Source organism: Sinocyclocheilus rhinocerous, unplaced genomic scaffold, assembly GCF_001515625.1.
Source record: "Sinocyclocheilus rhinocerous isolate Xijiao unplaced genomic scaffold, SAMN03320098_v1.1 scaffold422, whole genome shotgun sequence".
NCBI lineage: Eukaryota > Metazoa > Chordata > Actinopteri > Cypriniformes > Cyprinidae > Sinocyclocheilus > Sinocyclocheilus rhinocerous.
The window spans coordinates 1,035,719-1,062,352 of record NW_015639767.1 but is presented as its reverse complement, the minus strand read 5'-3'; the positions used below and the strand labels follow the sequence as shown (position 1 = coordinate 1,062,352).

Here is a 26,634-nt window from a genome sequence, read left to right as displayed (position 1 = left end):
TATATATATATATATATAAAACATTTTTATATATATATATATATTTTTTTTAAATTTTCAAATAGTTTTTTTGTGTGTGTGTCTTCATGAAACTTCGAACAATAAAACATGGAGTTAGCAATGTCAAGGTCATGGGTTCGATTCCCAGCAAAATTCACACACATGAAAATATATGCCTTCAACACAGTATACTAAATTTCTTTGTTTCAATACTTCTGCCATAACAAAATTAATGTTTTACATTTTACAATACATCATAATAATATATGATGTATGCAGATTCCACAACATTGCAGGCATGTTTATGACCCTAAATAAGAAATAGTCAATTTCAGGATTTCTGACAACTCATAAATGTGTTCGGGTCAAACTGACCCAGAACATAATATAAGGGTTAAGATAATCAAAAAAGTAAATGAAAAAAAAAATTATATATGTATATACACACACACAAGACCAACTACCCATCAAGCTCAAACATTTGCAATAATATTGCATCTTGGGTTCAGTTAAAACGTTCTAAAAACACCCCAAATAGTACATTAAAAAGTACATTTAATATTAATTGAACCAAAAAATGTACATTAAAAACATCCAAAAATCTTTTCATTACTTAAAATGCTTAAATAGTGCAATCGCTAGCTTTTAAACATACTGCCATCTTTTATCTATTTATTTGTTTCTGTTAACTTACAGAGCAGCCGTCAGTGAGGGCTTTGATGTAGGGGCTGGTCTCGTAGCTGAGCTCTTCATCGTTGGCACCCTGGAAGAGTAGCGCCCTCTGGTACCCGCTGTCGCTCGTGAGGTCCGCCCAGGCCACTGATCGCTGGCAGTTGCTTATCCCAGGAAACAGACAGGTCCCACTTCAAAACCAAATTTCTGATTGTCCTCCCCAAAGTCTGAGATCCTGATGTCCAGCAGAGGGAGCTGCTCCACCTGAGGTGTGTTCACCTCCAGCACTGTCCTGTCCAAGCCTTTACGATACTGCAGAGGGAAAAGATGGAAAAAAATATTTAGGAATAGAATACCTCAACCATTGTATTATGTTAAAAGTCTGGGTATGATTGTTATGTTAATTGTATTCAATAAAAGCCACCAAAAATCACACTATTTTGAAAAAAAATTAAAACTATTTAACAACTTTTTTAAACGTAAATCAAACATTTGCAATAATATTGCATCTTGGGTTCAGTTAAAACGTTCTAAAAACACCCCAAATAGTACATTAAAAAGTACATTTAATATTAATTGAACCAAAAAATGTACATTAAAAACATCCAAAAATCTTTTCATTACTTAAAATGCTTAAATAGTGCAATCGCTAGCTTTTAAACATACTGCCATCTTTTATCTATTTATTTGTTTCTGTTAACTTACAGAGCAGCCGTCAGTGAGGGCTTTGATGTAGGGGCTGGTCTCGTAGCTGAGCTCTTCATCGTTGGCACCCTGGAAGAGTAGCGCCCTCTGGTACCCGCTGTCGCTCGTGAGGTCCGCCCAGGCCACTGATCGCTGGCAGTGGTAGGTCAGGTTTTGACGGGCCTGAACGCTGAGCAACCGCAAGAATCCCAGCTGGACAACACCCACGGGCTCTCCACTCAAGTCAACATATGAAAACTACAACATAAAAGAAAACAGTAATTCACGATTCGCAATATAATGAACTCGACACTGCAATATTTCTTAGATTTTGATGATGAATGACTTCTGGTTGTGTTGTCGCTGCAAATCACTCTCAGTGTAAACACACTTTAAAGGGATAGTTCACCCAAAAATGAAAACCCTCAAGCTGTTCTTTCTTCTGCTGAACACTAAAGAAGATACATTGAAGAATCTGGGAAACCAAACAGTTGCTGGTTCCCACTGACTTCCTTATTATGAAAAAGAATACAATGGAGGTCAATGGGGTCCAGAAACTGTTTGGAAACACACATTCTTCAAAGTATCTTCTTTTATGTAAATGATGACTAACTATCCCTTTAATAACGAGCTTTTGGTTCATTTGTGCATATTACTTGGCTAAATGAAACATGGATTGAAGAGAAGATTCTGAAGAGTTCCTGAAGTGATAAACTCACCTTGCTGCCCTTTGCAAACTGACTAAACCAGGACCCAGGCTTCTCCTTTGGCCAAGTGTTCATCTTCACCTATGGCAGAATTAAGGACTAGTAAATTCAGACAAGTCGAGACTTCAGAAGTCTAAGGATGTCGCAGTAAAGTATAAACATATAAAAATGAATGCCAGCAAATTCTTACATTCTCTACTGCTTTGCTGGGATATAAGCACGTCTCTCCCCCGGCAGTGAAGTTACAGTAAACCTTGAACGAGTCCCGGGCGCAGCCTTGGTTTGGATCAATCCAGTACTCGCCTGAATAAAAGAATAAGAATGATTAGAATGTGAAATGGCTCACCATTGGTTACGGAATGTGTCAATCACATAGTAACCACGACGATCATACCGTCTTTCAGATCTGGTTGGCTGAGGTGGAGGTCCTGGCAGGTGCGGGCGGGGCTTTCCTGTGTTCCCAGCGGGAAGCGCATGCTCTCGATCTCCTGGCGCAGGGAATTGAGCGAGCTGAAGATCTCCTCCATTCCTTCGTTAGCGGTCAGGAACTCTGTGCCCGTGGCATCGGCAGCCTCAGTCTCAGAGAGCATCTTACTGGCGTCGATGGAGCGCTTGGACTTCTTAGGGAACTGAATAGGCAGCGGCTGAATGACATCACCAGGTGGTCCCTAAAGAAAAAACAAAATTCAACTGCATTTCAAGGAACACTGGGATGTTGGGGCATCTGGGACTGCCAAATGATGACTGTACAACATCTTGCGTTTTGTATTGTAGATAACAGATACGACTCACAGGTGGTCCTGGTGGTCCTTGTACACCTTTTTCTCCTTTAGGACCAGCTCCACCCTGTACAAAAGAGAAACACATACAAAATTAGTGCCATTTTAGAGTAAAGTATAAAAAATGTGACATATGTATAATGCTTAAACATTACCTTACATGATATGGCTCATGATTTACTTCTCACAATACATTTGATCTTAAGTACAAATATTTAAGGAAGTATTACTCACAGTGGCACCTTTAGCTCCTTTGATACCCCTCGGACCCTGTGAGAAACATCACATCCATTCAGCTTTGATCGAGGAAACCAGTGTTTTGAGATGATATATTTTGGTGCTTCAGAGCTCAAGTTAAGTAGTCATAGTTTCAAGATTTTTTTTAAGGTTTAACAATGGATTAATCATGAAGAATCAGTGCCGCCAAAGTACTTAAGACACGTTTCTCCACAAAATTCAGAGTTTGGTATGATAAACGACTCTACAGAAGTGAGAAATGGTAATGAAAGTTTACTCACAGGCATACCAGCAGGACCTGCAGGACCAAGAGGACCCGTTCCTCCAGGCATACCCTAACAAAACACATCAAGAAATGAAAAAAAGAAGAAAAAAAAATATGGTATTTGTTGATATGAAATAGGATATGAACTGGGAAAGTTTTACATGTACACTACCCTTCAAAAGTTTGGGGTTGGACAGTTTTTTTTAAAATGTTTTAGAAAGAAGTCTCTTCTGCTCACCAAGGCTGCATTAATTTGATCAAAAATACAGTAAAACAGTAATATTGTGAAATATTACTATAATTTAATATAACCGTTTTCTATTTTAATACATTTGAAAAATTAGTATTTTATTCCTGTGATCAAAGCTGAATTTTCAGCATCATTACTCCAGTCAGTGTCACATGATCCTTCAGAAATCATTCTAATATGCTGATTTGCTGCTCAAGAAACATTTCTGATTGTTGAAAACAGTTGTGCTGCTTCATATTTTTGTGGAAACTGATACATTTTATTTCTCAGGATTCTTTGATGAATACAAAGTTCAAAAGAACAGCATTTATTTAAAATAGAATCCTTTGCATCATTATAAATGTCTTTACTGTCACTTTTGAGCAATTTATTGCATCCTTGATGAATATTTAAACATTAATTTCTTTTAAAAAATCTTACAGACCCCACTTTTGAACGGTAGTGTATATTTGCCTGTGGTGTGATTTTGATGTGCGGAGGATGTGACCAGACTTCACATACCGTTTCTCCCTTGTGTCCTGATGATCCCTGAGGTCCCGGCAGGCCTCGGTCTCCCTTCTCTCCTTGTTCTCCTGGAGGCCCGATCAGACCGAGCATACCTGGATGTCCCTTCTCACCCTTAGCGCCGGGGTCACCACGAAGACCTGGCAAACCTGGAGGACCCTGTGAGAGGAGCAGAAAATTTGGCATTCAATATACATACATGTATTTCATGTAACTATAATAATAGTTCTAATAATAGTTCACTTCTTAGTGTGTACTTGTATATTGAAAACTCAATTCATTACTGTATATTTGATAATACAGCGGTTCTTTGTATAGAAGATTATAACTGCACACTCACAAGTATATTATTACCAACAAACAAGAGACACAAAAAGTCTCAAAAGACCAAAACAACATAACCAGAGATCTCTCTGATGTCATGTGATATACGGATCTGTCTGTGTTATTTTAATTGCTCAAGATTGTTAAATAATTATTGAATACTGATTGTGATGTAACTATGTTTCACCTGTGAGTAACTCGATTTATGATGTTCTCAGTTTTGAGGAAATTGTAACTTGACAAATGCTTGTTGCTGAAATGTTGGTTATAATGATCTTGTAAGTGAGTGTGCTGTTATACTCTTCATTTTTCCCCCTGCACCTCCATAAGGTGTGCGTTTGCTGTAATGCTCTATTACAGAGGGTCTTACCATTGGTCCAGGGGGTCCCTTCTGGCCAGCAGCACCTGGAGCGCCTTGCTCACCCTAAATACAGTTATCAATTGTCAGAAGATCATCTGATAAACACTATATTAGTTTTTACTAAATAAACAGAAAAAAAATCCACTATTCCAATATCATACCACTGTTCCAGGCAACCCTCTTAGACCCTCAGTTCCTGGTTTTCCTGGTGTACCCTGTGCCCCCACGGGGCCAGTCTTTCCTGGAGGGCCCAGGGCACCTGAATCCCCCTAGAAAAAAAAACAGATTACAGGAGGAAAAAAACTACAAAAAGCCTGTTTATTTGTTGTAACTATATTCTCTCTTAGTCTCACCTTGCTTCCTTTCTCTCCCTGACGACCCTCTGGTCCCCTTGTGCCTGGAGGACCCTGAAATATGAACATTAACACAGTTTAAAGTCCAGAAATATGTATTTTTCTATGGGTTCCATCCTGTACAATATTTTTTGTAGACCAAATATTTAACAAATTACTCAAATTACTCATCTACTACAGTGAAATACACAATCAATGATCTAAAATTACAAGGCTCACAAATTAACATGAGAGTGGTTATGTTGGGCTGTGGTGAAATATGGTGATCTTACTCTCTTTCCTGGAGGTCCAGGTGGTCCGTTCTCACCAGTTGGTCCTGGTGAACCCTAAAGCCATGCAAAGATAGTACTCAGTGTACACAATATATCGTGAAAAAACACCTTATAAGTATGCATAAGGAAGATGTGCACTTTATAAACAGGAGGATGATCACTCACAGCTTCTCCTTGTTCTCCATCCTCTCCTCTTTCACCCTTTGCACCATCTTGGCCCTGTAAAGAAGGTCAGACATTTTTTTTCTCGCACTGATGAATCATATACAAAGACCAGGAGCATATACGAAGAATGTACGAAGGGTCAAATTCAATTTCATGTTGACTTGAAGTGTCATGTATTAGTATGTAAATGACAGTTCTACTCACTCGTGGTCCAACTTCACCAGGGGGACCAGGATCACCAGGGAAACCAACAGGACCCTTGAAAACACAAATATCAGCTGCCAAAGAGTCACAGATAGACCTGTTTCTCATTTCAAAGCTATGTCATGTTTAATACATACGGGGTTTCCTTTGGGTCCATCATCTCCAGGGGGTCCTTTTCCACCAGCAGGACCAGAGGTGCCCGGCTGCCCAGCCTCTCCCTTCTCACCACGCTCTCCTCTCGGGCCCTGCCATTGGATAAGCAAACCAATAAGGTGTTAGCTGTGATTATATCTACTAAATAAATAAATATAAATGTAAGTCTTTTTTTTTTTTTTTACAAGTTCAGAGGATGATAAAAATTTCAACAAAAAAAATTCTCACTGTTTTTCCTGGCTCTCCACCAACACCAGGTTGTCCAGATTCACCAGGCTCACCCTGGCAATACAAATAAAACAACGTCAAGTGCCAACAAATCAGAACTGCTAATCTTGTCAATCATAAAGTCGTCATCCATGCAGAAAGATTAACTTTTTTATACTTGCCTTCTCTCCTATGGGACCTGGATTACCCAAACCTCCTGGAGGACCTTGAGGACCCTGAAAAATTAAGGATATGCATTAAATTATCCAAACAATGCTAAATTAATTGACCGCAGAATGCCATGATTGACCAATCTGAATAAAGTATTTCAGAGAGTCATTGCATAGTGATTATAACACATATAATAATGAACTGTAATCATCTGTAAATTATTATTTATAGTACAAATTAAGTTACTTACATCAGCACCATTAGGACCAGCTGGACCACGAGGACCTGGCGGACCAGGAGGACCCTACAGAAATACATGAACCAGAAACGATTAGGATATAGCCATCATATATGTTTATTCTAAGGGTGATTCAAAATGCTAGAGCATCATATGTTGCATTATAAACATCAATTGTACCTTTAACTGCCTTTAAATAAAAATATTAAGACTCACCATTGGCCCAACATCTCCTGTCTCTCCTTTTTCTCCAGCTGGGCCTGGTAAACCCTAATGAATGTGAATGAAGTGCAAATAGCTAAAACATCCAGTATGTAGATTTTAATGGGTAAGAGTGAATAAAACACAATCTGTACCTGCAGTCCAATAGGGCCTGGAGGCCCAGGGAATCCTCTTGTCCCTTCATCTCCCTTAGCGCCGAATGGTCCCTGTTGACCTCTTGCACCTGTCTCACCATCAGCACCCTGAGAAGAGATTTGAAATGGGGTCGACCACAAGCAGATATAACCTTTTGACTACCTATGAATAGTAGCATGACTTTGTTGGCATCAAATCACACTCACAGCTGCACCAGGCTGTCCAACAGGACCCATTGGCCCGGGTGGACCAGGAGGACCCTGTAAAGGTGCAAATAATTGATTATAGATTGATATTATGCCCACCAAAATAAGTGAAACAAAATCTAAGCATGCAAGGTTTTCAAATTTTAGGACTCCTTGAAAAGGCTTGGAACTCGTTACAATGTTGATGTATTTTCTTTGGAAACAGGACATATATAAATTATGAAGATTTCTTAAACAAAAGTTAATTTACTCACATGTTCTCCCTTGGATCCTTTACCGCCCTTTTGTCCTGGCTCTCCAACCTCACCCTATACAAAAAACAGTTCAACTTTATATTTGACAAGAACATCCACATAACTGTGAGGATTTGAGATTGAGATATGAAGAGGTTGCTTACCTTGTCTCCATCCTCTCCAGCAGTACCTGGAGGTCCAGCAGGGCCTGGGAGACCAACTGGGCCTTGGATGCCATCACGACCAGCTGGACCAATTGGACCTTTCTCCCCCTTTAAAACAGGATTATCTTATTTGACAGGCCTATATATAAATATATAAATATTAGAGATAAGGTGCAAACCTAGAGTAGACACTTACTGGCACTCCTTTTTCTCCCGCAGCTCCAGGAGGCCCCTGAGGTCCAGGTCGTCCAGGCGGGCCGACAGTACCTGCAGTGCCAGCTGCTCCTCTCTCCCCAGGTGATCCCTGCATAGAAATTCAGTTAGGGTAAAAGACTGAAAGTGATGTTATAGAAGAACCATTCTGAGTTCCCCAAAGAACCTTTCAGTTCTTATACACTTATAGTGTAAAGAACATATTATAATCTAGAGAACATTTCTGCAGTATAAAAACCTTTTGTGCATTTAAAATGTTTTATGGATGTTAAAGGATCTTCATGGAACCATTAATGGCAATAAAGAACCTTTATTTTGAAGAGTGTATCTACGTGATATTTCATATTCTGGTTATTATGAGCAACATACAGCAGGTCCAGGTGGTCCAGCAGGGCCTTCATTTCCTTTCAGTCCTCCAGTGCCCTATGAAAACACAAAGGTAGAGCTCAGTTTGGTATAAAAACATTTATGTGCAGTTTTAGAAAACACATTTAGAAAAGGTTTTATAATATAAACTTCACTAAGCAGAATGGGTGAGACTTATTACTGGAGTTCCTGGCAGTCCTCTCTCTCCTGGGAATCCTCTCAGTCCAGGGGGTCCATCTTTTCCGGGGCCGCCGGAGGGACCGGGATCTCCTTTGGTTCCCTCTTTACCAGAAGGCCCAGGAAGACCTTGCTCACCGGGTGGTCCTGGGGGTCCTGGGTGACCACGCTCACCCAGCTGACCAGTCTCACCAGAGGGACCCTAAACAAGAACTAGATCTGAGTAAAGCTCGTACAGTTCCATACATTTCTGAATCGATTTTAAAGATTTATTAATTTTTGAGGAATTTTATTAACAGTTTCTCGAGAAAGAAACCCATTTTGCTCGCTAAAAGCACAAAACTCACCTGTGGTCCAACAACTCCCGGTGGCCCAGGTGGTCCAGTTTTGCCTTGGAAACCCTAAGAATGCAATGTGAAAAATATATGTTGCTGTTCAACTTTGATCACAGTGAATATTGCACTTTAGATGATAAAAAATGAAAGATACGTACAACTTCGCCTCTTTGTCCAGGGTGTCCAGGCAGTCCATCTTTCCCTGGAGGTCCCTTCAAAATCAATTGACATATCAATAAGTAATAGAGAAAAACAAAAGTTCAGTTTAAGCATCAGATCAAACTAATAAACTGTTCCTTACAGGAGGTCCCTTCGGCCCAGGGAATCCATTTGGACCTTGAGGTCCAGTTAGTCCCTGTACAAAAGGAGAAACATAATAAATAAATTAAAGCTGAAGCGAAAACCTAGACTGAAAGGTTTTAAATAAATAAAATAAAGTTTTGAAAAAAGCATACTCTCTCCCCAGGTGGTCCAGGAGGCCCGTCACTGCCCGATCCGCCCTAAAACATCAGAATGTAGAAACTGATTGACTGAAATCAATTTATCTTTATTTTCATTGTTGAAAAACTACAAAAATTAGTTGAGCAATGCCTCAAACAATGTCCACTAAATTAACAACAATAAATAGAACATTAAAGGGGTCATATTATGTTGCTAAAAAGAACATTATTTTGTGTATTTGGTGTAATGAAATGTGTTTATGCGGTTTAAGGTTAAAAAAAACACATTATTTCCCACATACTGTACATTATTGTTTCTCCTCTTGTTGTAAATACAACTTAACCACTGATTTCTAGTCGTGTCCTCTTTTGGAAGGCCAAATTATTTTCGCTTTTGCAACGACACAGCATCTTCATGAAAGGAAAACTTGAAATCGCATCATATGACCCCTTTAAAAAATCCTCTAAAAAGTAGCTATAAAACCGAAAATAATTTGAAAATAATCTCATACCTTAGCACCTGATTTTCCTGTTGACCCACGGGGTCCTCTCTGCCCTCTGGGACCCTAAAAAGATTTTAAAAACGAAGAAGTCTTAGAAAATCATTGTGCATTGCTTTACAAGTTAACTGATCTGAAATCTGTCATCTGCTTGAATCAACAACAGCAACTTTAACCTACTAAACAAATCAAACAATTTCAAATCAAATGAAAGCAAAAAGTGTTTTTTGTTTTTTAATAAATGGAACAGAAGATGAGAGATGAAATGATTAAAACAGGCTCTTACTGTTGGCCCTCTCTGTCCTCTTGGTCCAAGTTTTCCAATCAAACCCTGGAATGGGGAAAATCAGTTCAGAATTTTTCAGCATAATCAATTCTTTTCCAAAATAAAGGAAGATACTCTACGCGGGACACTGCATTGACCTCCCTGTGACCTGTGATCAATACTTCTAACTCTTGAGTTTTAGTCCAATTTAGTCTAAAAAATCTTACCCTTGCACCTTTCTCGCCATTTGCACCAGGGAATCCTGGGAAACCGAGAGAGCCCTTAAAATACAAGCATTACATTGTTTGAAAAACGCAGTATATTTGATGAAATGAATGATGGCTGAATATCACATCATGTCTCATGAACAATATTACTTTTGTTTACCTTAATTCCTTGCCTTCCGGGATATCCAGGAAGTCCAGGCACACCAAGTTTGCCCTGGATTGACATCATTTAGTAAGATTTAATACATCTTTAGACCAACAACTAAAATCTATATTTTTAATTAATAAGTTTTATATTCAGAAACATACATTTAATACAACAAACATAACATTTATATTCATTATAGCTTACTGCCAATATCAATGGCAATACAAAACATAGCTAAAATGATATATAATGGAACAAAATCAGCAATCACCACTCATTTTACATAAACTAACCTTCTCTCCAAGCAGGCCAATAGGACCAATTTCACCAGGGGGACCGACACGACCCTTCGGGCCCTCAGGACCGTCCTCTCCTCTTGAGCCAGGCACTCCCACCTCTCCCTGTTGGTGCACAAGTCAAGTGCTACCATTTGCTCTCATTTCACATTTGTGCTAAATCAAATGCTAATTGATGAGTTTCTATTCACTGATGTTTTGTGATGCGTAAGACATACCCTCTCTCCCTTCACACCAAAGTCTCCTTTGATTCCAGTGAATCCGTCCTCTCCCTGAAAGTAAAGTAAAAAACATACGTTATTTAACACTGACCACTGCACCTAAACCTGTAACACAAAATGGTTTCAATTTATGTTTCAAAGATGATAAACTTGATGTTTATGACCAAAAACACTCACCTTCTCTCCCTTATGGCCCTTCAATCCACGGATACCTTGAGCTCCCTGTCATAAAGCATTCGGTCTGTTATCTTAATCTGAGTCTTACAGGTGAAAGCAGATATCAACTATCAACAGCCATTACTAAAACATAAAACTCTCCACAAACAGAATTGCTCATAAAAATTACACCGGGTGATAAAATTATTTTTTTATGATTAAGCTCCATAACATTTACACAGATTTAATGTCCATTGGAAAAAGATAAAAAAACAAAAACTATCTGCATCAAATTAATTGAAAAAAGATGTATATTATACCTTCACTCCCCGAGGGCCAGGATAGCCAATAGACCCCTGAGGACCATTAGGACCCTAAATATGAACAAGGAAAATTAATGTCAAAATATGAACACTAGGATTTCTGCCCTGAAAATGTCTGTCTATATATATATATATAACAAAGATATATACACTACCGGTCAAAAGTTTGGGATCAGTAAGACTTGTAATGTTTTTTAAAGAAGTCTCTTCTGCTTATCAAGGCTGCATTTATTTGATCAAAGACCAGGATTCTTTGATGAATAAAAAGTTAAAAAGAACAGCATTTATTAAAAATATAAATCTTTTCTAACAATATATATCTTTGCTATAACTTCTTATAAATTTAACACATCCTTGCTGAATAAAAGTTTTAATTTCTTTAAAAAAAAAGAAAGAATAAAAATTTACTGACCCCAAACTTTTGAACTCTAGTGTATAGAAAATAATAATTTAAAAATAAATGAAAATTTAAATAAATGCTCTTCTTTTAAACTTTTATTCATCAAAGAATCCTGATATTATAATGTTTTCTGAAGGATCATGTGACACTGAAGACTGGAGTAATGATGCTGAAAATTCAGCTTTACCATCACAGGAATAAATTAGATTTTAATGTATATTAAAATATAAAAATGTTATTTTACATCGTAATAATATTTCACAATATTACATTTTTTCCTGTATTTTTGATCAAATAAATGGAGCCTTGATGAGCAGAAGAAACTCATTAAAAATCGTTCTGATCCCAAACTTTTGAACGGTAGTGTATATATACTGTATATATATATATGATCTGAAGCCAAATGTCAAATGACACAAATTACATTTAATTTATGAAGCACTACAGAGAAATATACTAATTATTATGGTATAGACTCACCTGATTTCCTTTGGTTCCAAAGGGGCCTTCCTTTCCGGGATGACCCTATTAAGACAAACCAGAATGGCATATTCTTTACCGCAGGTAATACCACATACATGTTCACTGAAAAAAAAATCAGCACTCATCTAACACTTACAGGAGGACCGTCAGCTCCGGGCATTCCTGGCAGACCTGGCTTTCCTGTGGGTCCCTTTAAGAAGACATATGAAATGGCATTATAATTGCCATTGATGATGATCTCAGAATAAGACTGGACATGTAAGTTTGTTGTAACTTCTAAAGTGGTAATTCAGTGAAGTACATTCACTGATTATTAATAATTATTGCTTTGTGTTCTGCAATCATAAAACACTCACCTTCTCTCCTGGTGGTCCGAGAGGACCCTGTGGACCTGAAATTCCCTATTACACAGAAAAACATTCATATTAAATGTTTTGTACATTTTGCACATTTGTCTTTAAATCTGTAATAAACTTGTTGTTCACCTGTGTTCCTGGAGCCCCCTGCTGCCCTGGAGGACCAGGCTCTCCTTGAGGCCCCTTAAAAGAGAGAATTTAACTTATCACGCACATATGCCAATTATTGCATATTTTTACACTGTTCAGGACTGTGCATTTAGAGTAATGTCAGAGAACTCAGATTTACTGACCAAGTTTCCTTTTGGACCATGTGGACCATCATTTCCACGAACACCCTGGCAGAGGCAGATAACATGGAGAAATGCAAGAAAGAAAGATCTGGAATTCTGGATATCCACGTACAAATCTTTCATTTTAATGACAGTGTTGCTGTGCAACCATTGCAATTAAAAAAATAAACAACTTATTATGTAGTATTTGTAGTTAAGATTTCAATGAATACTCACAGGAGGTCCAGGAAGTCCAGAAGGCCCTTTAGGCCCCAGCAACCCCCGGGGCCCCTACAGAACAACAAAGAGGTTCATCAAAGAACATACAATGAAATCTAAGTAGCCTTACAGACTTTAAATTGGAGAACAAAACCAAGTCATACAGGTCAGTGCTATCATACACAAAGTCGTATGTGTGTACAGTGTCTGAGAAACAGAAACACCCACCGCTTCACCGGGAAGACCTCTAGGTCCAACATCTCCATCATCTCCCTGACAATCGTCAAGATGGAAGAGGATAATCAGAAAAAAATCTAACTTCAAAGTTCACATTTTTTATGCTTTATAAAGATGATGACATATATTCAAGCAAATATGATCAACAAAGATCAAGAGGATGTGTTCAGGCAGCATACATCATATTCACTATTGTTAATTTACTGTAACAGCACAAAATCCTTGAGAAGTACCCTTTCTCCGTCCTCTCCAGGGGGTCCTGGGGGTCCCATTCCTCCAGTTTGACCCTTAAAAAATTTAAATTAAATAAATTAACATTTTTAATATTATTATACGTACATCCTATAGCTATGTTACAAAATCTAGTGAAACCCTTGATGTCTACTGTGTACACATTGGAAGCTGCATTCGATTTTGGCCAAAAAAAGGTATCAAGCAGTAACTACGCTGCCTTAAAAGCTCACTATGTTTTGGAACAATGATATTAAAATGTCAGCACTTACACGATAACCCTTGTCACCAGGCAAACCAGGAAGGCCATCAAAGCCACGGTCACCCTAATATAGAAAAACATACACATTCATGATGAGTTCATAAACCAAAGATGCTCGCTCAAAAGACTCAGTCAAGGTCAACGTGATTTCTATGTGGTAGACATTTCAGAGGTGGAATAATACAAGAGTTTGAACAAAAATGGCTTCATTAAAGACATCCAACCTTAACTCCGGGCTCTCCTGGCATCCCTCTGGATCCATCTGCACCAGCACGACCCTGCAGGAAATATCAATAATATAAGCAACTAGATAACTACATTTCTTGAGGGGAACACAAGAGGTGCCACCTAGATGCTAGGATGCGGTTGCTAAGGCATTCTGGATTATTGCTAGGTAGTTGCTTACTGCCTTGAAGTTACTGTGATATTCTGGCCCATAGATAATACCTGTGTCGATGTAAATCTGCGGGTTTTGTTTTTTATTTGTCAGGAACACTGTAGTGGACTCACCCTCCGACCAGATTTACCAGGAGGACCAGACAATCCATGAGGACCTCTGGGGCCCTGTAAAAACACAACAGGGATGCATGATAAATTAGAAGACTGTCTCTTTAGATTATATCGAAGATATGTCAGAGCATCTCAGAATGACTCAATGTGCTGCTAATGTTCTTGAGGCAAGACTAAGAGTTACAATGTCACAGAAACACAAATTCAGGACTTTACCTGAGGTCCATGGTCCCCACTTTCTCCCTTTAAGCCAGGACTTCCAGTTGTTCCCTATATAGGATCACAACATCAAGATGTAAGCACTTGACAAACAACATGTAATATTGCAACAGACATGTCTGTTGAATATCTATTTTATTTATTTATATAGTGTTTAGTTCTTTTACCAAAGGTCCTGGACGGCCGGTGAAACCCATTGGCCCTGGTGGGCCTTTCAGAGCCAACTAGACAGAAGACAGTTCCATTAATACCAAATTAAGATGTATCATTTTAGACCTCAATGTGGAAAAAGTAATAAATAAATGTTAAATGATTGTTATATGACTATGTTATATGCTACTAACCCGAGCCTGAGACAGGATGGCTTGAGCTTGGGCCTCCTGTGCTGAGGCAATGGGCCCTTTTTCGCCAGCACTCTGTCCAAAACGGAACTGAAAGAACAGAGAAGTGTTTTGCAAATCAAGCAATAATTTATTTTACTTTTTTTATGCAACTTTGATGTGGGAGCCCAGGGAGAGCCGGTTAGAAATAATGTCCTAAATCACTTGCTTTATAATAATGGTGACATCTAGTGGTGATATGACTTTATGAACATTGAGAGAAAGAAAGAAAGGAGAGAAGACTTACAGGAAGCATGACAGAAGTTCCAGGTGGTCCTGGGACACCGTCCGCTCCAGGAAGACCAGCCTTACCAGTAGTACCCTACAGAAACAACAGCGGGATTGACTATACTGCTTTAAATTATAAACCCTCTCTACACCCGTTCTCATCCAATAGTGTCAGTGCATCGATGACATTACTGAATATTAAATGTCTTTTATACCCCAACAAAGCAAGCCAAAGAGGACAGTGGTGAGGAACCCAAATTCCATCAGGTGACAGAAATGAAGAAGAAGAAAAAAAACCTTGGGAGAAACCAGGCACATCTAAAGCATAAACACACACAAAAAACTGTCCACTCACCCTCTCACCAGGATCACCAACAGAACCAGGGGGTCCTTGGGGGCCAGCGGGACCAGGGAGACCCTAATGCAGACGGAAAGATTGCATAATTAAGAGTGCATAATCTACACAAACCACAACTGTGAAACTTAATTTTTACCATAACATGCACTAGAATGTAATGGAAACAAACTGGATAACTTGCAATGCTCAATATGGCAGATGTAGGAAAGTAAGTTATGCTTTTCAGTGAGGAATCAAACATTATTAGCTCAATTTTGGGGAGGACTGGGAATGCTAAGTGATCATAAATTCACTCAAAAGAGAATATAGTGAACATACTGCTGGTCCTTCTGGTCCAGGTGGTCCTTCAATCAACATGCCCTGTGAGAGCGGTAAAATTAAGAAATTAAAGACAGTAATAATACATTTAGAAAAGACTATTACATGAAATACATCACAATGGTATTTTGTAGCACCCTCTGGTGGCCTGGATGAATTATATGTCTAAACAGATGCAGTAGTTGCCTTTACTATTTCCAATTCCAAACGTTAACCTTTCTCATAATTGTTTGATTATGGAAGTATGATGCTTACAGGTTCAAGGACAGCAGGGTCTCCCTTCTCTCCCTTCTGGGCTCGCACGGAGGCCTGAGGAAAACAGATATGTAACAGACGGAAAGATTGCATAATTAAGAGTGCATAATCTACACAAACCACAACTGTGAAACTTAATTTTTACCATAACATGCACTAGAATGTAATGGAAACAAACTGGATAACTTGCAATGCTCAATATGGCAGATGTAGGAAAGTAAGTTATGCTTTTCAGTGAGGAATCAAACATTATTAGCTCAATTTTGGGGAGGACTGGGAATGCTAAGTGATCATAAATTCACTCAAAAGAGAATATAGTGAACATACTGCTGGTCCTTCTGGTCCAGGTGGTCCTTCAATCAACATGCCCTGTGAGAGCGGTAAAATTAAGAAATTAAAGACAGTAATAATACATTTAGAAAAGACTATTACATGAAATACATCACAATGGTATTTTGTAGCGTGGCCTGGATGAATTATATGTCTAAACAGATGGAGTAGTTGCCTTTACTATTTCCAATTCCAAATGTTAACCTTTCTCATAATGGTTTGATTATGGAAGTGTGATGCTTACAGGTTCAAGGACAGCAGGGTCTCCCTTCTCTCCCTTCTGGGCTCGCACGGAGGCCTGAGGAAAACAGATATGTAACCCAAAACAGAGCCCAGTCAATATACAAACAGAAGAAACCATCAGTCCAAGATGTTCAGGTACTAGCTGAGCATTGTACACCCACCTACATGACATATTATAACTCTTTTTGTGGTTTTGGATGTGAATCCATAATCCACTGAATCTCAAGATTTACCTGGACTGATAAATTATTTTTAAGGAAGTTAAGCAGATACTTAGCTGACCAAGCAGGCTTAAAATTTCACTTATCTGCTGTTGTGAGGCCATCCATTTAAATGTTGAACACTGTTGAGACTGAAGTAGCCACTATACACTTTTATTTTTGTATATGCAGGTCTACAGCATGTTAAAACATACTGAACAGCTCTGGCGCTGAAGTCAAGCGTCAAGTGGTGGAGCCCTTCCAAAAAGATACTGCTGTTCTATGCTGATCAAGATTAGGACTGCTCTCAGATCAGCATAAGAGCAGCTGAGTCAACCAATACTGATGGTGCTGCTGAACTAAGCACTCTATGCAGACTTGCAGAGGAATCTTGTGCAAAAGGAGTTGTGTTTAAGTCTTGTGATAAACAAGGTTTGCTGGCAGGGGAACCGTTTCCTGGTGATGGCGTAACTTGCTGAACCATTACGCTAAGCAAACTTGATTCAGTCTTAAGTAAACACTGAATGCAAATTGACAAGTTGACTCTGAAGTTCTCTTCCAAAACCTCAACTGCCTACCAGTGCTGTTCCTGTTAACTAAAACTAAAAAAAAAAGGTTTTCATTTTCATTGGACAATGGTTTTCATTAATTGATACAGAGCACTGGACATGACATACAGGGAAAAAAGTAAAAGATATCATGGCCATAAATTAAGAATTCGCTTCCACAACTAATCAGTTTGTTCCATTGTTTCAGTTAAATCGTGGTCACTTTACTTTGAACCCCCATTTTAATTTAGTCAAATCGTGGCCATGAGGGAGAATGAATTCTTAATTTCTGTCTAGGCAATTAACTAGGTTTTGGAACAGAGCTCAAGTCTTGGACCAGCATTTAGACCAACAGCAGCGCTTAGCTGGTCTTAACAACTACCTGCTTGATGCCTCTGCAAGATTTAAAGCCATTGCAAATTCAATTTAAGCTTTTATCAAAGCTTATCAAAGGAATTTGCTAGAAAGCACAAGGTAACTTACACCTCCCTCATCTGTCACAGCGGACAGGGCAGGGCCAAAGGTGTCTTCCGTCTTGCTTTCGATGATGGGCTCATTGTAGTCCTTGTAGGAATAGTCATACTCCTTCATTCCAAAGTCGCTTGTAATGTACTCCTCAGTGAAGGGCTCGTCTGGCGTTTGAGACACCCCTTCACCACCTGACTTGGTCGCATCTATGTCCTCGATGCCAACAGTCTCGTCCACCTGGGCCGTACCATTGGGAGCAGAGGTAGGGGTGGAGTGGATGGTTTGGAGGATGGAAGATTATATGGTGTGATGGGGCAGAAATGGATAGAAGATAGGAAAAAAGAGAGGAAATGAGAGGGCAAAGAGACAGAATAATCAGAATAATAGATCTTACCTGTTGTAAAACAGATATGAGAGAGAGGCAAACATCCACACACAGGCACAGGTTTACAGACACACACACACACACAGTACACAGACTGATCTCACCAAAATAGTCCTCTTCGTGTCTTATTTACCACTTTATTGTTCAGTCTAAAGGCCTGTTCACACCAAGAATGATAACCATAACGATAACTGTATTAGAGTTCAAACCAATAGACAATATCATTCTGTATATTATAATTACACACTTAAAATGCTCAAGCTCTTTAAAGTCGAATGGATTCTGACTGTAAATATTTTTATCATTCATTACCTGGTAAAAATTGTTATTAAAGTGATTTCTATGATATCATTCCTCTGTGTTGTTGTTGTTTTAGTTGTGTTGTCGACTCAGAATTAGAACGATTATTAAAAATGTATAATTATAGTTATTGTCTCCGATGTGAACGGGCCTTGAGAAAGCACTTGTCCGTTTCTTCTCCATCATAAAGACATTGACTAAACAAAATGTGTGACCATAATTATGAGCGTTGTGCCTCAAGATAAAATTGAAATCCTTTTGCTGGTGTATTTTCCAATATTGTTAATGAATCAGTAAATTAATTTCAAAATGAGACCACAGAATCACTCAGGTCTATGGCAACACACTTACTTTGAGGCAAAAACTAAAGCACTACTTCCTACTAGTCTCTTACCATTGTATTGTTGACTCTTTCATTTCAATTTTCTGGCCATGTCCATTTCCAAACTATTACTAAACATCTTGTTTATTCTTAAATACAAACCTGACCAATATAAAAAGTCCCACTCTAGACAAAAAAAAAAGTTTTAGTTAGGTCTGTCCACAACTAACCCACTAACTTAGTCGCTCAGTTTTTAAGTTGATCAGTTTCTCAGAGCTTACATATTGGCAGTGTCTGCATCCCAAAAAAATAACTCAAAAGAAACTGTCCGGCAATGAATGCATGGTATTGTACCATTTTTTTTGTGATCTCTGTTTCTCAAGATTTCCGTTCTTATGTCAAGATGGCGTCGTCATGTAAAGTTTTGATATAAGAACAAGGAGAAAATCTTGAGGCAATTTTAGAATCCCAAAATAATATCTGATCAAATGGATGCTATGCATTCATTTTGCAGTTAAGTACAGCACTTATCATGGCACAGGTGGCTGCAGAATGGTTCATTGTTAAGGTAAAACATACACAGGCTGGTCTCACCTCCAGTGTAATGATTTAGAGTAATGGAGAGACTGTTTTCAGCTCCATGTCTCTCAGATTTCTATGGGTGTGGGTTACCTGGTTAATGGTTTCTTCATATCCAGTCAGATCACTCTCTGGCTGTAGGCTCGCTGCTTCTTCTACTGTGTAATAATAATCGGTCTCTGTGGGGGTGTGGTCAGCCTCTGAGTAAGCAGGATCTACGTCCTGATTGGAGGAGGCCGAGAGGTGGGTGGGGTTGGGGAGGAGGTAAGCAGATTTGAAGGGGAGAGATTGATTAGTATGAAACAAGCTCAAGTCTGATGAACTTGTAGAAAGAAAAGATCAATGTGTTTTTGCCAACAGACACACAAAAGCGCCATTGATCTTATAGTAAAATCAGAACAGGAAACTTTTGCAACTGGAATCAAAAATCTTGTAATAAGCCTTTGCATTGTGAAAAACTTATTTTAATAGCCAAGATTTGCTGTCCCAGATTTTCCTTTCAACCTGATCTGGGTTAATTAGCCACATTGCCATGTCAAGGATAAAATATAGTCAAGTTGGATCAAAACGTTAAAGTTGTTAACGTTGGTGTCAATAGACTCAGACCATTGAAACACAACTGACAACATTAGTAAACAACATTCGGACATTTGTCCACAATTTCAGATCTTCAACAAAGACAGAAAGAATTGATAATCATAGTGCAGCGTCACAGAGTCGCTGTTTTAAACAGGATCTTTTCTGTGAAACTGCTTTATTCACATACTACTGACAGGACAGCATTTAAAACAAACAACACATAAAAGAGAAACAGGCAGAAATCATAAAATGAGACGAAGAAAGAGACTTGTTGTGTCATGTGTAACATTGAGCTCTACCAATGACTCTGACTTCTTAGGTTTCTTAACTGATCACGCATGCTCTAATCGGCATTACCTGCTGATCTACTTTCTAAAAACGAACCGGTTAGATAGTGTAGGTTTGGAGTGAAAGGAAATAAAACGAAAGACAGACAAAAGACTGTACAAATAGCCATGCGGTGATAACACAGTCTATACCACTTATCATATCCTAAATGATCACATAGATCATTTGGTATATGAAAGGGTGGAGGAGATCCAGTGGGTCTGTATGTCTCCAACCTCATAGCTGGCCAACATCATGATACCTTTATGGTTTTACACACTTTTACACAATTGAAAAAAAAAATCATTATTTGTTCTTCTGCGCCTCCCTGATTCTGTTTTGAATGACATTAATACTGAAAATGTTTGTAAAACCTGAAAGGTCAGATGTAGGACCTTATTCACGAAGCACGTCAGAGAATGTGTTGCATCTGTGATTTTTCAACACTTTCAGTGAAGATAAATCCCAGATCAACACTTCCTTTGAGACACATCATGAATGCAGTCCTGAACTACCAGGATGGTGAGGTTGGAAATACAGCTCTGGACAGCCAACGCGGCCTCTTGATTTTGTACCTGTTGATAACCATTTGTGGGTTTCTTCTTGGGTATTTCTGGAGAAGACATGGTCGTGCCACTCACAGCAGCCTTGTCGAAGGGTGGGAAATTTTTGGACATTGATTTGATGTTATTGACATCCAAGACCTTAGGCTTTGAAGGGAGAGGCAAAGGCGGAGTGGGTTTGAAAGCAACAGGTCTTTGAGTTTTAGTGACTTTGGTCGGAACCTTTTCTACCACAGGTTTGGTCGCTTTAGGCTTTGCAGGTGATGCATTGGCTTTTGTTTTGTCTTTGGCTGGTTGTGGTTTGGTCTCTGCTTTCTTCGCAGTTGTCTCTGATTTCTTTGCTATTGCTGCCTTTTCAGTCTTTGCTGTTTTCGCACCATTGCCATTAGCTTTAGCTTCTCCGTTTGCTTTTTTCTCCACAGCTGCCTTCCCATTGCCATTGCTGCCAGCCTTAGCCTTACCATTAGCTTTAGCATCACCATTATTGTCTTTCCCATTCCCATTTACTTTAGCTTGACCGTTATTTTTTCCATTGTCGTTTGCCTTCTTTTTGTCGTCATTCTTTGGGGCCGGTGTTGCTTTTGGTTTAGGTGCTAATTTAGAAACTAAAGTAGGTTTTAACTTTGGGATCAAGATTCGCGCAGCAGTAGGTTTGGCCTTTGGCTTTGAAGTTTGCTTGGCTTTAGCTGGAGCAGCTTTGGCTGGGGCAGTTTTTGACTTATCAGCTTTGCCATTGTTCGCCTTTCCCTCCTATTTGATTAATATGGTTTTTATTTAAAAGCATAAATGGTCAGGTTGGCGTTGATGAAAAGAGAGTGAATGAGAGAGAGATAGACAGTGGAAGACATCAGGGATGGGTGGGATTGAAAGCAGTGGGGATGGACAGAAAAAGAGAGAGAGACAACAATGAATTTAAGATCGCTGGCGCTTGAATGACTGACTGAGATTTTACTGGCATTACTGGATACAGTATGAAGCGAAGTCAGATTTAGTTGTTTATATTCATTTCATAAGTTTAGACTTCGTAAACTATATAATACCTACAGAAAGATAAACAATTTGATACTGTTTTCTCCAATAATGCCAATCTCCACATTAAAAAAGCAGCATGTTGTGCGCATGGGGACATAACGCTGTGAGGCACTGGGGAAAAGTTTGCTCAAATAGCATCTGGTGATAAAACTGATGCATGGCTGGTACACTGTGCTGCCCAACTGCACAGAAAGGAAAGGAAGGGAGATAGTCATAATACACCATTCATAATCCCATTAAAATGACATTGCTAGCATGTATCAAATCATTAAAGGAACGGTTTAAGCAAATAACATAAAAATTTAAATACTTATTCAAATATGATTCATTACACTAATCAATATGAAAGGAATGAATGGCGTAGACTACACAGATTAAGATGATAGCAAAAGCACAAACTACAGAGAATAAAACAGGCATATTAATTAAAGACTAATCCTCAAGTTGACACATACTGAGCTAAATTAAACTAGTAAAAGTTAGCTATACTCACAGTTAAACACAAAATAGCTCTTTAAACAGCTCAGTGAGCACGCAAGATAAAGACATGACTGTAAGAAAAACAGCCCTAAAAATAAGTGAGAGTACAATGTTGGCCAAAGTGAAAGTAAACCTATAAAGTGAAGAGATGGATATGAATAAACACATAGACACAGACGCTTGTTGTACATGATAAAAGAACAGAGTGACACAAGACACAAGAGAACTCACAAGCTTTGTTACTCACACAACAGGTGAAATGTAAAAACATGCAAATACACATAAGAATAAAAAAAAAAATCATATATTTATCATTATTCATATAATGCCATGCAATTGTGAAGAATGTAAAGTGGATTCCTTAAAAAAACCTGTTTAACTGAGCTATCATGTCAGTATCAAATCAATAAGTTGCAATGACCTTACTTACATGCACATGAAAATTCTAAATGATATTGGAATTGGCTCATACATTGAAATCTATTGCTTAAATTACTAAGAGGAATTACTGAATTGGAGTAATTATCAAAAATATCGACTTCCTCCGTAAAATAATTCATATGAAAAAATGTCATTAAAAAAAAGTAAGGTAAATCAGAATTAAACAAGCTAATGAATATATAATTTTAAATATTAATAAAAAAAAAACACTTAATTAAAAAACGTAAATATAAACTTATAATTTTCATAAATATCAATTAGATATAGAATAAATATAGAATAAAATATAATTTATTCTATATAATATACATACTTGGATCTATACACAGTACTTTCTCTGTTTAGCAAATCAGATTTTTTGACTTTTTGAGCTGTTGGTTTAACACAGTGGGGCCATGATCTATGAGTGATATAGTGTGTGTGTGTGTGTGTGTGTGTGTGTGTTGTGCCTCCAGTGCCCCTTAAAATTCCACATACACACAATCATGTACTGACCAACACAATCTGACACTATACAGGTACAAATATATGACAAAGGACAACATGTAGATGACACAAGCAACATCAATATAGTGTGACAGGTGATGGACGAGGTGAAACGAGAGGTGGGACATCACACATGACGATGTGAGACAGGAGTGAACAGGAAGGAGAGGACCAATGCATTCAATTGAAAGAGACGGGTGAGTTTAACATTACACTCTCTGTGTCCAAACGGTTTTTGTAAAATGTATACATTAAAGAAATGTAAAATTTCAATTTGAACCCACAGCAATGTCATAGAAATATTTGCATACTGACTTCTCTTACTTCTTTCATTTATTTGCATACCATATTGTGATTTCTCTATATTTAGATGTCTATTTTCTCTTGTATATATTCAAGTAAGAACCAAAGCCTACAGCCTCAATTTACAATATTTTATCTTGTTTTCCAGTAAACATCTTTAAAATAAATACTTTTAATTGAGAAGTACTGCATACAACTGCAAAACTTATTTTTTTAGATTTCAGAAATTTAGTTTGATTTGCTTTGTTAGCGGGATGCGTAGAAAAAAAGACAAAAATACTGATGAAAAAAACTGAAATCTAAACAGTTAACAATATTCTTTTCTGCACAATTCCAGTTATTACTCTCCGTCTCTTTCTCCACCTCTCTTTTCTGATTCACTCCACTTTCGCTCTCCCTCTTTACCTCTTTGGTGGGGTCCACGGCTGGGACGGAGGGAGGGACACTCGTAGTTCCTTCATAATAATAGGGGGATTCATAATCATCCCGCTCTTCATCAAAGTACTGAGAGACATGGGGGGAGAGAGAGGAGCAGTGAAGCCAGAGGAATGCAGGGAAGGAGAGAGAGAGGCCATGTGAGTGACAGAAAAGGAATGTAGCACATGACAAGAGTGAAAAAAGAAGACTTTGGGAAGAGAAAACGAATGAGAGAATAATAGGGAGAGAGGAGAGAAAAGTGAAGGATGAGTAAAGTGAGATGTAGGAGTTAGAAATAAGGGCAAGATGAAAGCATGATGGTTTTATCATTTGTGACCCTGGACCACAAAACCATATTTGGACAACTTTAAAGGCGATTTTCTCTATATTTTGATTTTTTTGCACCCTCAGATTCCAAATTTTCAAATAGTTGTATTTCGGCCAAATATTGTCCTGTCCTAACAAACCATACATCAATTGAAAGCTTATTTATTCAGCTTTCAGATGATGTATAAATCTCAATTTCGAAAAATTGACCCTTATGACTGGTTTTGTGGTCCCGGGTCACATTTGTTCATCAGACTCATGGGTTTGAGTAACACTCAGATGTTACTGCATTACTGCAAAACACATTGAGAACTTCAATGAACATGAAAACAAATGCATTCATCTGAAAAGCTGGCATAAGAGTATACTCGAAGCAGAAATAAAACTATTATATGCAGTTTCAGCACTTAGAGTCAAATGGATGTTATAAAACAGATTGACCCTACACTCAGATTGAATGATGTGTGCTTGAAGCCATTGTAAAAGGTAAAAGCCATTATGGCAAGTTGCTATGTTGCTCAGCCTTCTCCTAAAGAATTGTTCATTCTGATTAAATAAATGTATTAAATTATTAAATATAACTATTTATTCAGCATTGGAGTAATATATCATATTTCTGTCTCAGGATTATTATAGTTAACTAAAACTAAAACTGAAGCTAAAATTAAAACCAAACACTAAAATGACAAAAACACAACAAAAGTACTAAAACTTTAAAATTAAAAATGGAAAAAAAGACTAATTCAAAATAATAATTAATGAGATAATATAATAACCAATGAGATAATAGTATCTCATTGATACTAAATAATAAAGACAATAAAGAAAACAATAAAGACACTTCTGTCTTTATTACAGAAATACATTATATTGCATTACAGTGTTTTTTTTTTTTTTTTTAATCTTAAAAATGTTTTTGGCACTCCACGTCATGTTGTGGCTAAGACCTTGTGACAAAACTCCTTCAGGTTGCTACTATGTTTCCAATTTGATCTACACTTTGAACTGAGAATCCTTGTGCGCTTTGTAAGAAATAAATCTCAAGAAAGCCAAAATATAAAGCAACATGCACCGATGAGAAACTGAAACTGCATTATGACAGAGCACCTTTGATGACGTGGAAGAGCTGTGGATGTATGAAAATGGGTTGCAGGGCTGTGATGTGTGTATCTGACTCAAATGAGAGGCTCTATATAGTGTAGGTAAAATATAATACTAATGTGTTTAGAAACGTTAAAATTTCTAGATTTTTGTGGATGATTTTCATGAATATTTAGCTGGCATTCTGATTTGAGATGCATTTGTGAGTAACATATACAATATCTGGCTTGGCCCATATTTATCCAAGCATTTAGCGCAAGTCCAATCCAAATCAAATACAGACGCAGCTTTTGGATGGTTCTGAATCAAGGCCGATTTTATGGCAAATATTTGGTTGAGTCGCTGTTTTTGCATAAGCAAAAACATTTAGCATTGACGAATTGAGAAGAGTTGTTGCTAGTAGGTGAAACTCCATTTTTATATCCCACATCAGGACACTTTGCCCCATTGTAAAATTGTGCTGTGGTACTCACGTAGCTGTTTGGGTCCTGGGACTGGACTTTGGGCAGAGGGGAGTCACAGTCGGGGCTGTAGTGCTCACAGAAGTCATAAGCGGCCTGAGGATTGGATGCGATCTGTTTGGTTACCCACATGGAAATCAATGGAAGACAATCTGTGATCATTTACTCATGATTTTCTTTCTTTTGTTGAACATAAAAGAAGATATTTTGAAGAATCTGGGTAACCAGAAATTTGATGGTCCCCACTGACTTCCATAGTACTTTTTTTCCAAACTATGTCAATGGGGACCACCATAAACTTTGGTTACCCAGATTCTTCAAAATATCTTCTTATGTCCAACAGAAGAAAGAAATTCATCAGTCAATGATGACAGAATTTTCTTTTTTGGGTGAACTCTCTCTTTAATTGTCATCTATCAATCACAAAGTGTGTTTCACAGAATTCCTTGATATCTCTTGCATAATGTATAGCAGACCTGGAAGACCTCCTCATCCAGAAGACGGGCTCCAAAGACAGTGATGCCCTTGGTGTCCAAGACTGGGTTGTTGCTACGTGGCAGAGTTTTTGTAATACGATTCTTGCAGTCAAGGATCAGAGTGATGTTCTTCTTCTGCACAGAAATGGCAATGTGGTGCCACCTATAGGACGAGAGGAGATATTGAATGTTTAACTGGGCAGATAGTCACAGAGACTTCCTGTATATAGTTTATGTGTTTGCCAAGAGCCATTAATATAGGCTTGTAAGGAACCTTTCAGCCCCTGCGTACAAAAGTGATGTTTACTATTCACCCAATAGTTACACATCACATTACTTGGAAACTAACAGCATCGTGGTTGCAT

General features: G+C 38.1%; 1 protein-coding gene across 1 annotated transcript in view; it reads right to left on the bottom strand.

Annotated features, from left to right (window-relative positions):
* Positions 1-837: 837 nt before the first annotated feature.
* The window catches only part of col11a2 (collagen, type XI, alpha 2), a 36,618-nt gene continuing 10,821 nt past the window's right edge, over positions 838-26,634 (bottom strand). Inside the window, exons 4-65 of the mRNA XM_016567440.1 lie at positions 26,270-26,432; positions 25,806-25,907; positions 20,758-21,495; positions 19,370-19,498; positions 17,706-17,927; positions 16,476-16,529; positions 16,229-16,270; positions 15,326-15,388; positions 14,990-15,064; positions 14,707-14,793; positions 14,530-14,586; positions 14,360-14,413; positions 14,144-14,197; positions 13,858-13,911; positions 13,644-13,697; positions 13,374-13,427; positions 13,132-13,176; positions 12,922-12,975; positions 12,706-12,750; positions 12,542-12,595; positions 12,413-12,457; positions 12,193-12,246; positions 12,054-12,098; positions 11,171-11,224; positions 10,872-10,916; positions 10,692-10,745; positions 10,471-10,578; positions 10,190-10,243; positions 10,030-10,083; positions 9,824-9,868; positions 9,550-9,603; positions 9,053-9,097; positions 8,899-8,952; positions 8,756-8,809; positions 8,610-8,663; positions 8,267-8,464; positions 8,089-8,142; positions 7,703-7,810; positions 7,507-7,614; positions 7,364-7,417; positions 7,110-7,163; positions 6,903-7,010; positions 6,763-6,816; positions 6,559-6,612; positions 6,320-6,373; positions 6,159-6,212; positions 5,915-6,022; positions 5,778-5,831; positions 5,574-5,627; positions 5,409-5,462; positions 5,137-5,190; positions 4,945-5,052; positions 4,793-4,846; positions 4,096-4,257; positions 3,361-3,414; positions 3,077-3,112; positions 2,856-2,909; positions 2,458-2,731; positions 2,254-2,366; positions 2,076-2,144; positions 1,378-1,614; positions 838-984 (exon numbers count right to left, since the gene is read on the bottom strand). Of these exons, the coding sequence (XP_016422926.1) occupies positions 838-984; positions 1,378-1,614; positions 2,076-2,144; positions 2,254-2,366; positions 2,458-2,731; positions 2,856-2,909; positions 3,077-3,112; positions 3,361-3,414; positions 4,096-4,257; positions 4,793-4,846; positions 4,945-5,052; positions 5,137-5,190; positions 5,409-5,462; positions 5,574-5,627; positions 5,778-5,831; positions 5,915-6,022; positions 6,159-6,212; positions 6,320-6,373; positions 6,559-6,612; positions 6,763-6,816; positions 6,903-7,010; positions 7,110-7,163; positions 7,364-7,417; positions 7,507-7,614; positions 7,703-7,810; positions 8,089-8,142; positions 8,267-8,464; positions 8,610-8,663; positions 8,756-8,809; positions 8,899-8,952; positions 9,053-9,097; positions 9,550-9,603; positions 9,824-9,868; positions 10,030-10,083; positions 10,190-10,243; positions 10,471-10,578; positions 10,692-10,745; positions 10,872-10,916; positions 11,171-11,224; positions 12,054-12,098; positions 12,193-12,246; positions 12,413-12,457; positions 12,542-12,595; positions 12,706-12,750; positions 12,922-12,975; positions 13,132-13,176; positions 13,374-13,427; positions 13,644-13,697; positions 13,858-13,911; positions 14,144-14,197; positions 14,360-14,413; positions 14,530-14,586; positions 14,707-14,793; positions 14,990-15,064; positions 15,326-15,388; positions 16,229-16,270; positions 16,476-16,529; positions 17,706-17,927; positions 19,370-19,498; positions 20,758-21,495; positions 25,806-25,907; positions 26,270-26,432 (5,551 nt within the window). The remainder of the gene's footprint in view (positions 985-1,377; positions 1,615-2,075; positions 2,145-2,253; positions 2,367-2,457; positions 2,732-2,855; positions 2,910-3,076; positions 3,113-3,360; positions 3,415-4,095; positions 4,258-4,792; positions 4,847-4,944; positions 5,053-5,136; positions 5,191-5,408; positions 5,463-5,573; positions 5,628-5,777; positions 5,832-5,914; positions 6,023-6,158; positions 6,213-6,319; positions 6,374-6,558; positions 6,613-6,762; positions 6,817-6,902; positions 7,011-7,109; positions 7,164-7,363; positions 7,418-7,506; positions 7,615-7,702; positions 7,811-8,088; positions 8,143-8,266; positions 8,465-8,609; positions 8,664-8,755; positions 8,810-8,898; positions 8,953-9,052; positions 9,098-9,549; positions 9,604-9,823; positions 9,869-10,029; positions 10,084-10,189; positions 10,244-10,470; positions 10,579-10,691; positions 10,746-10,871; positions 10,917-11,170; positions 11,225-12,053; positions 12,099-12,192; positions 12,247-12,412; positions 12,458-12,541; positions 12,596-12,705; positions 12,751-12,921; positions 12,976-13,131; positions 13,177-13,373; positions 13,428-13,643; positions 13,698-13,857; positions 13,912-14,143; positions 14,198-14,359; positions 14,414-14,529; positions 14,587-14,706; positions 14,794-14,989; positions 15,065-15,325; positions 15,389-16,228; positions 16,271-16,475; positions 16,530-17,705; positions 17,928-19,369; positions 19,499-20,757; positions 21,496-25,805; positions 25,908-26,269; positions 26,433-26,634) is intronic.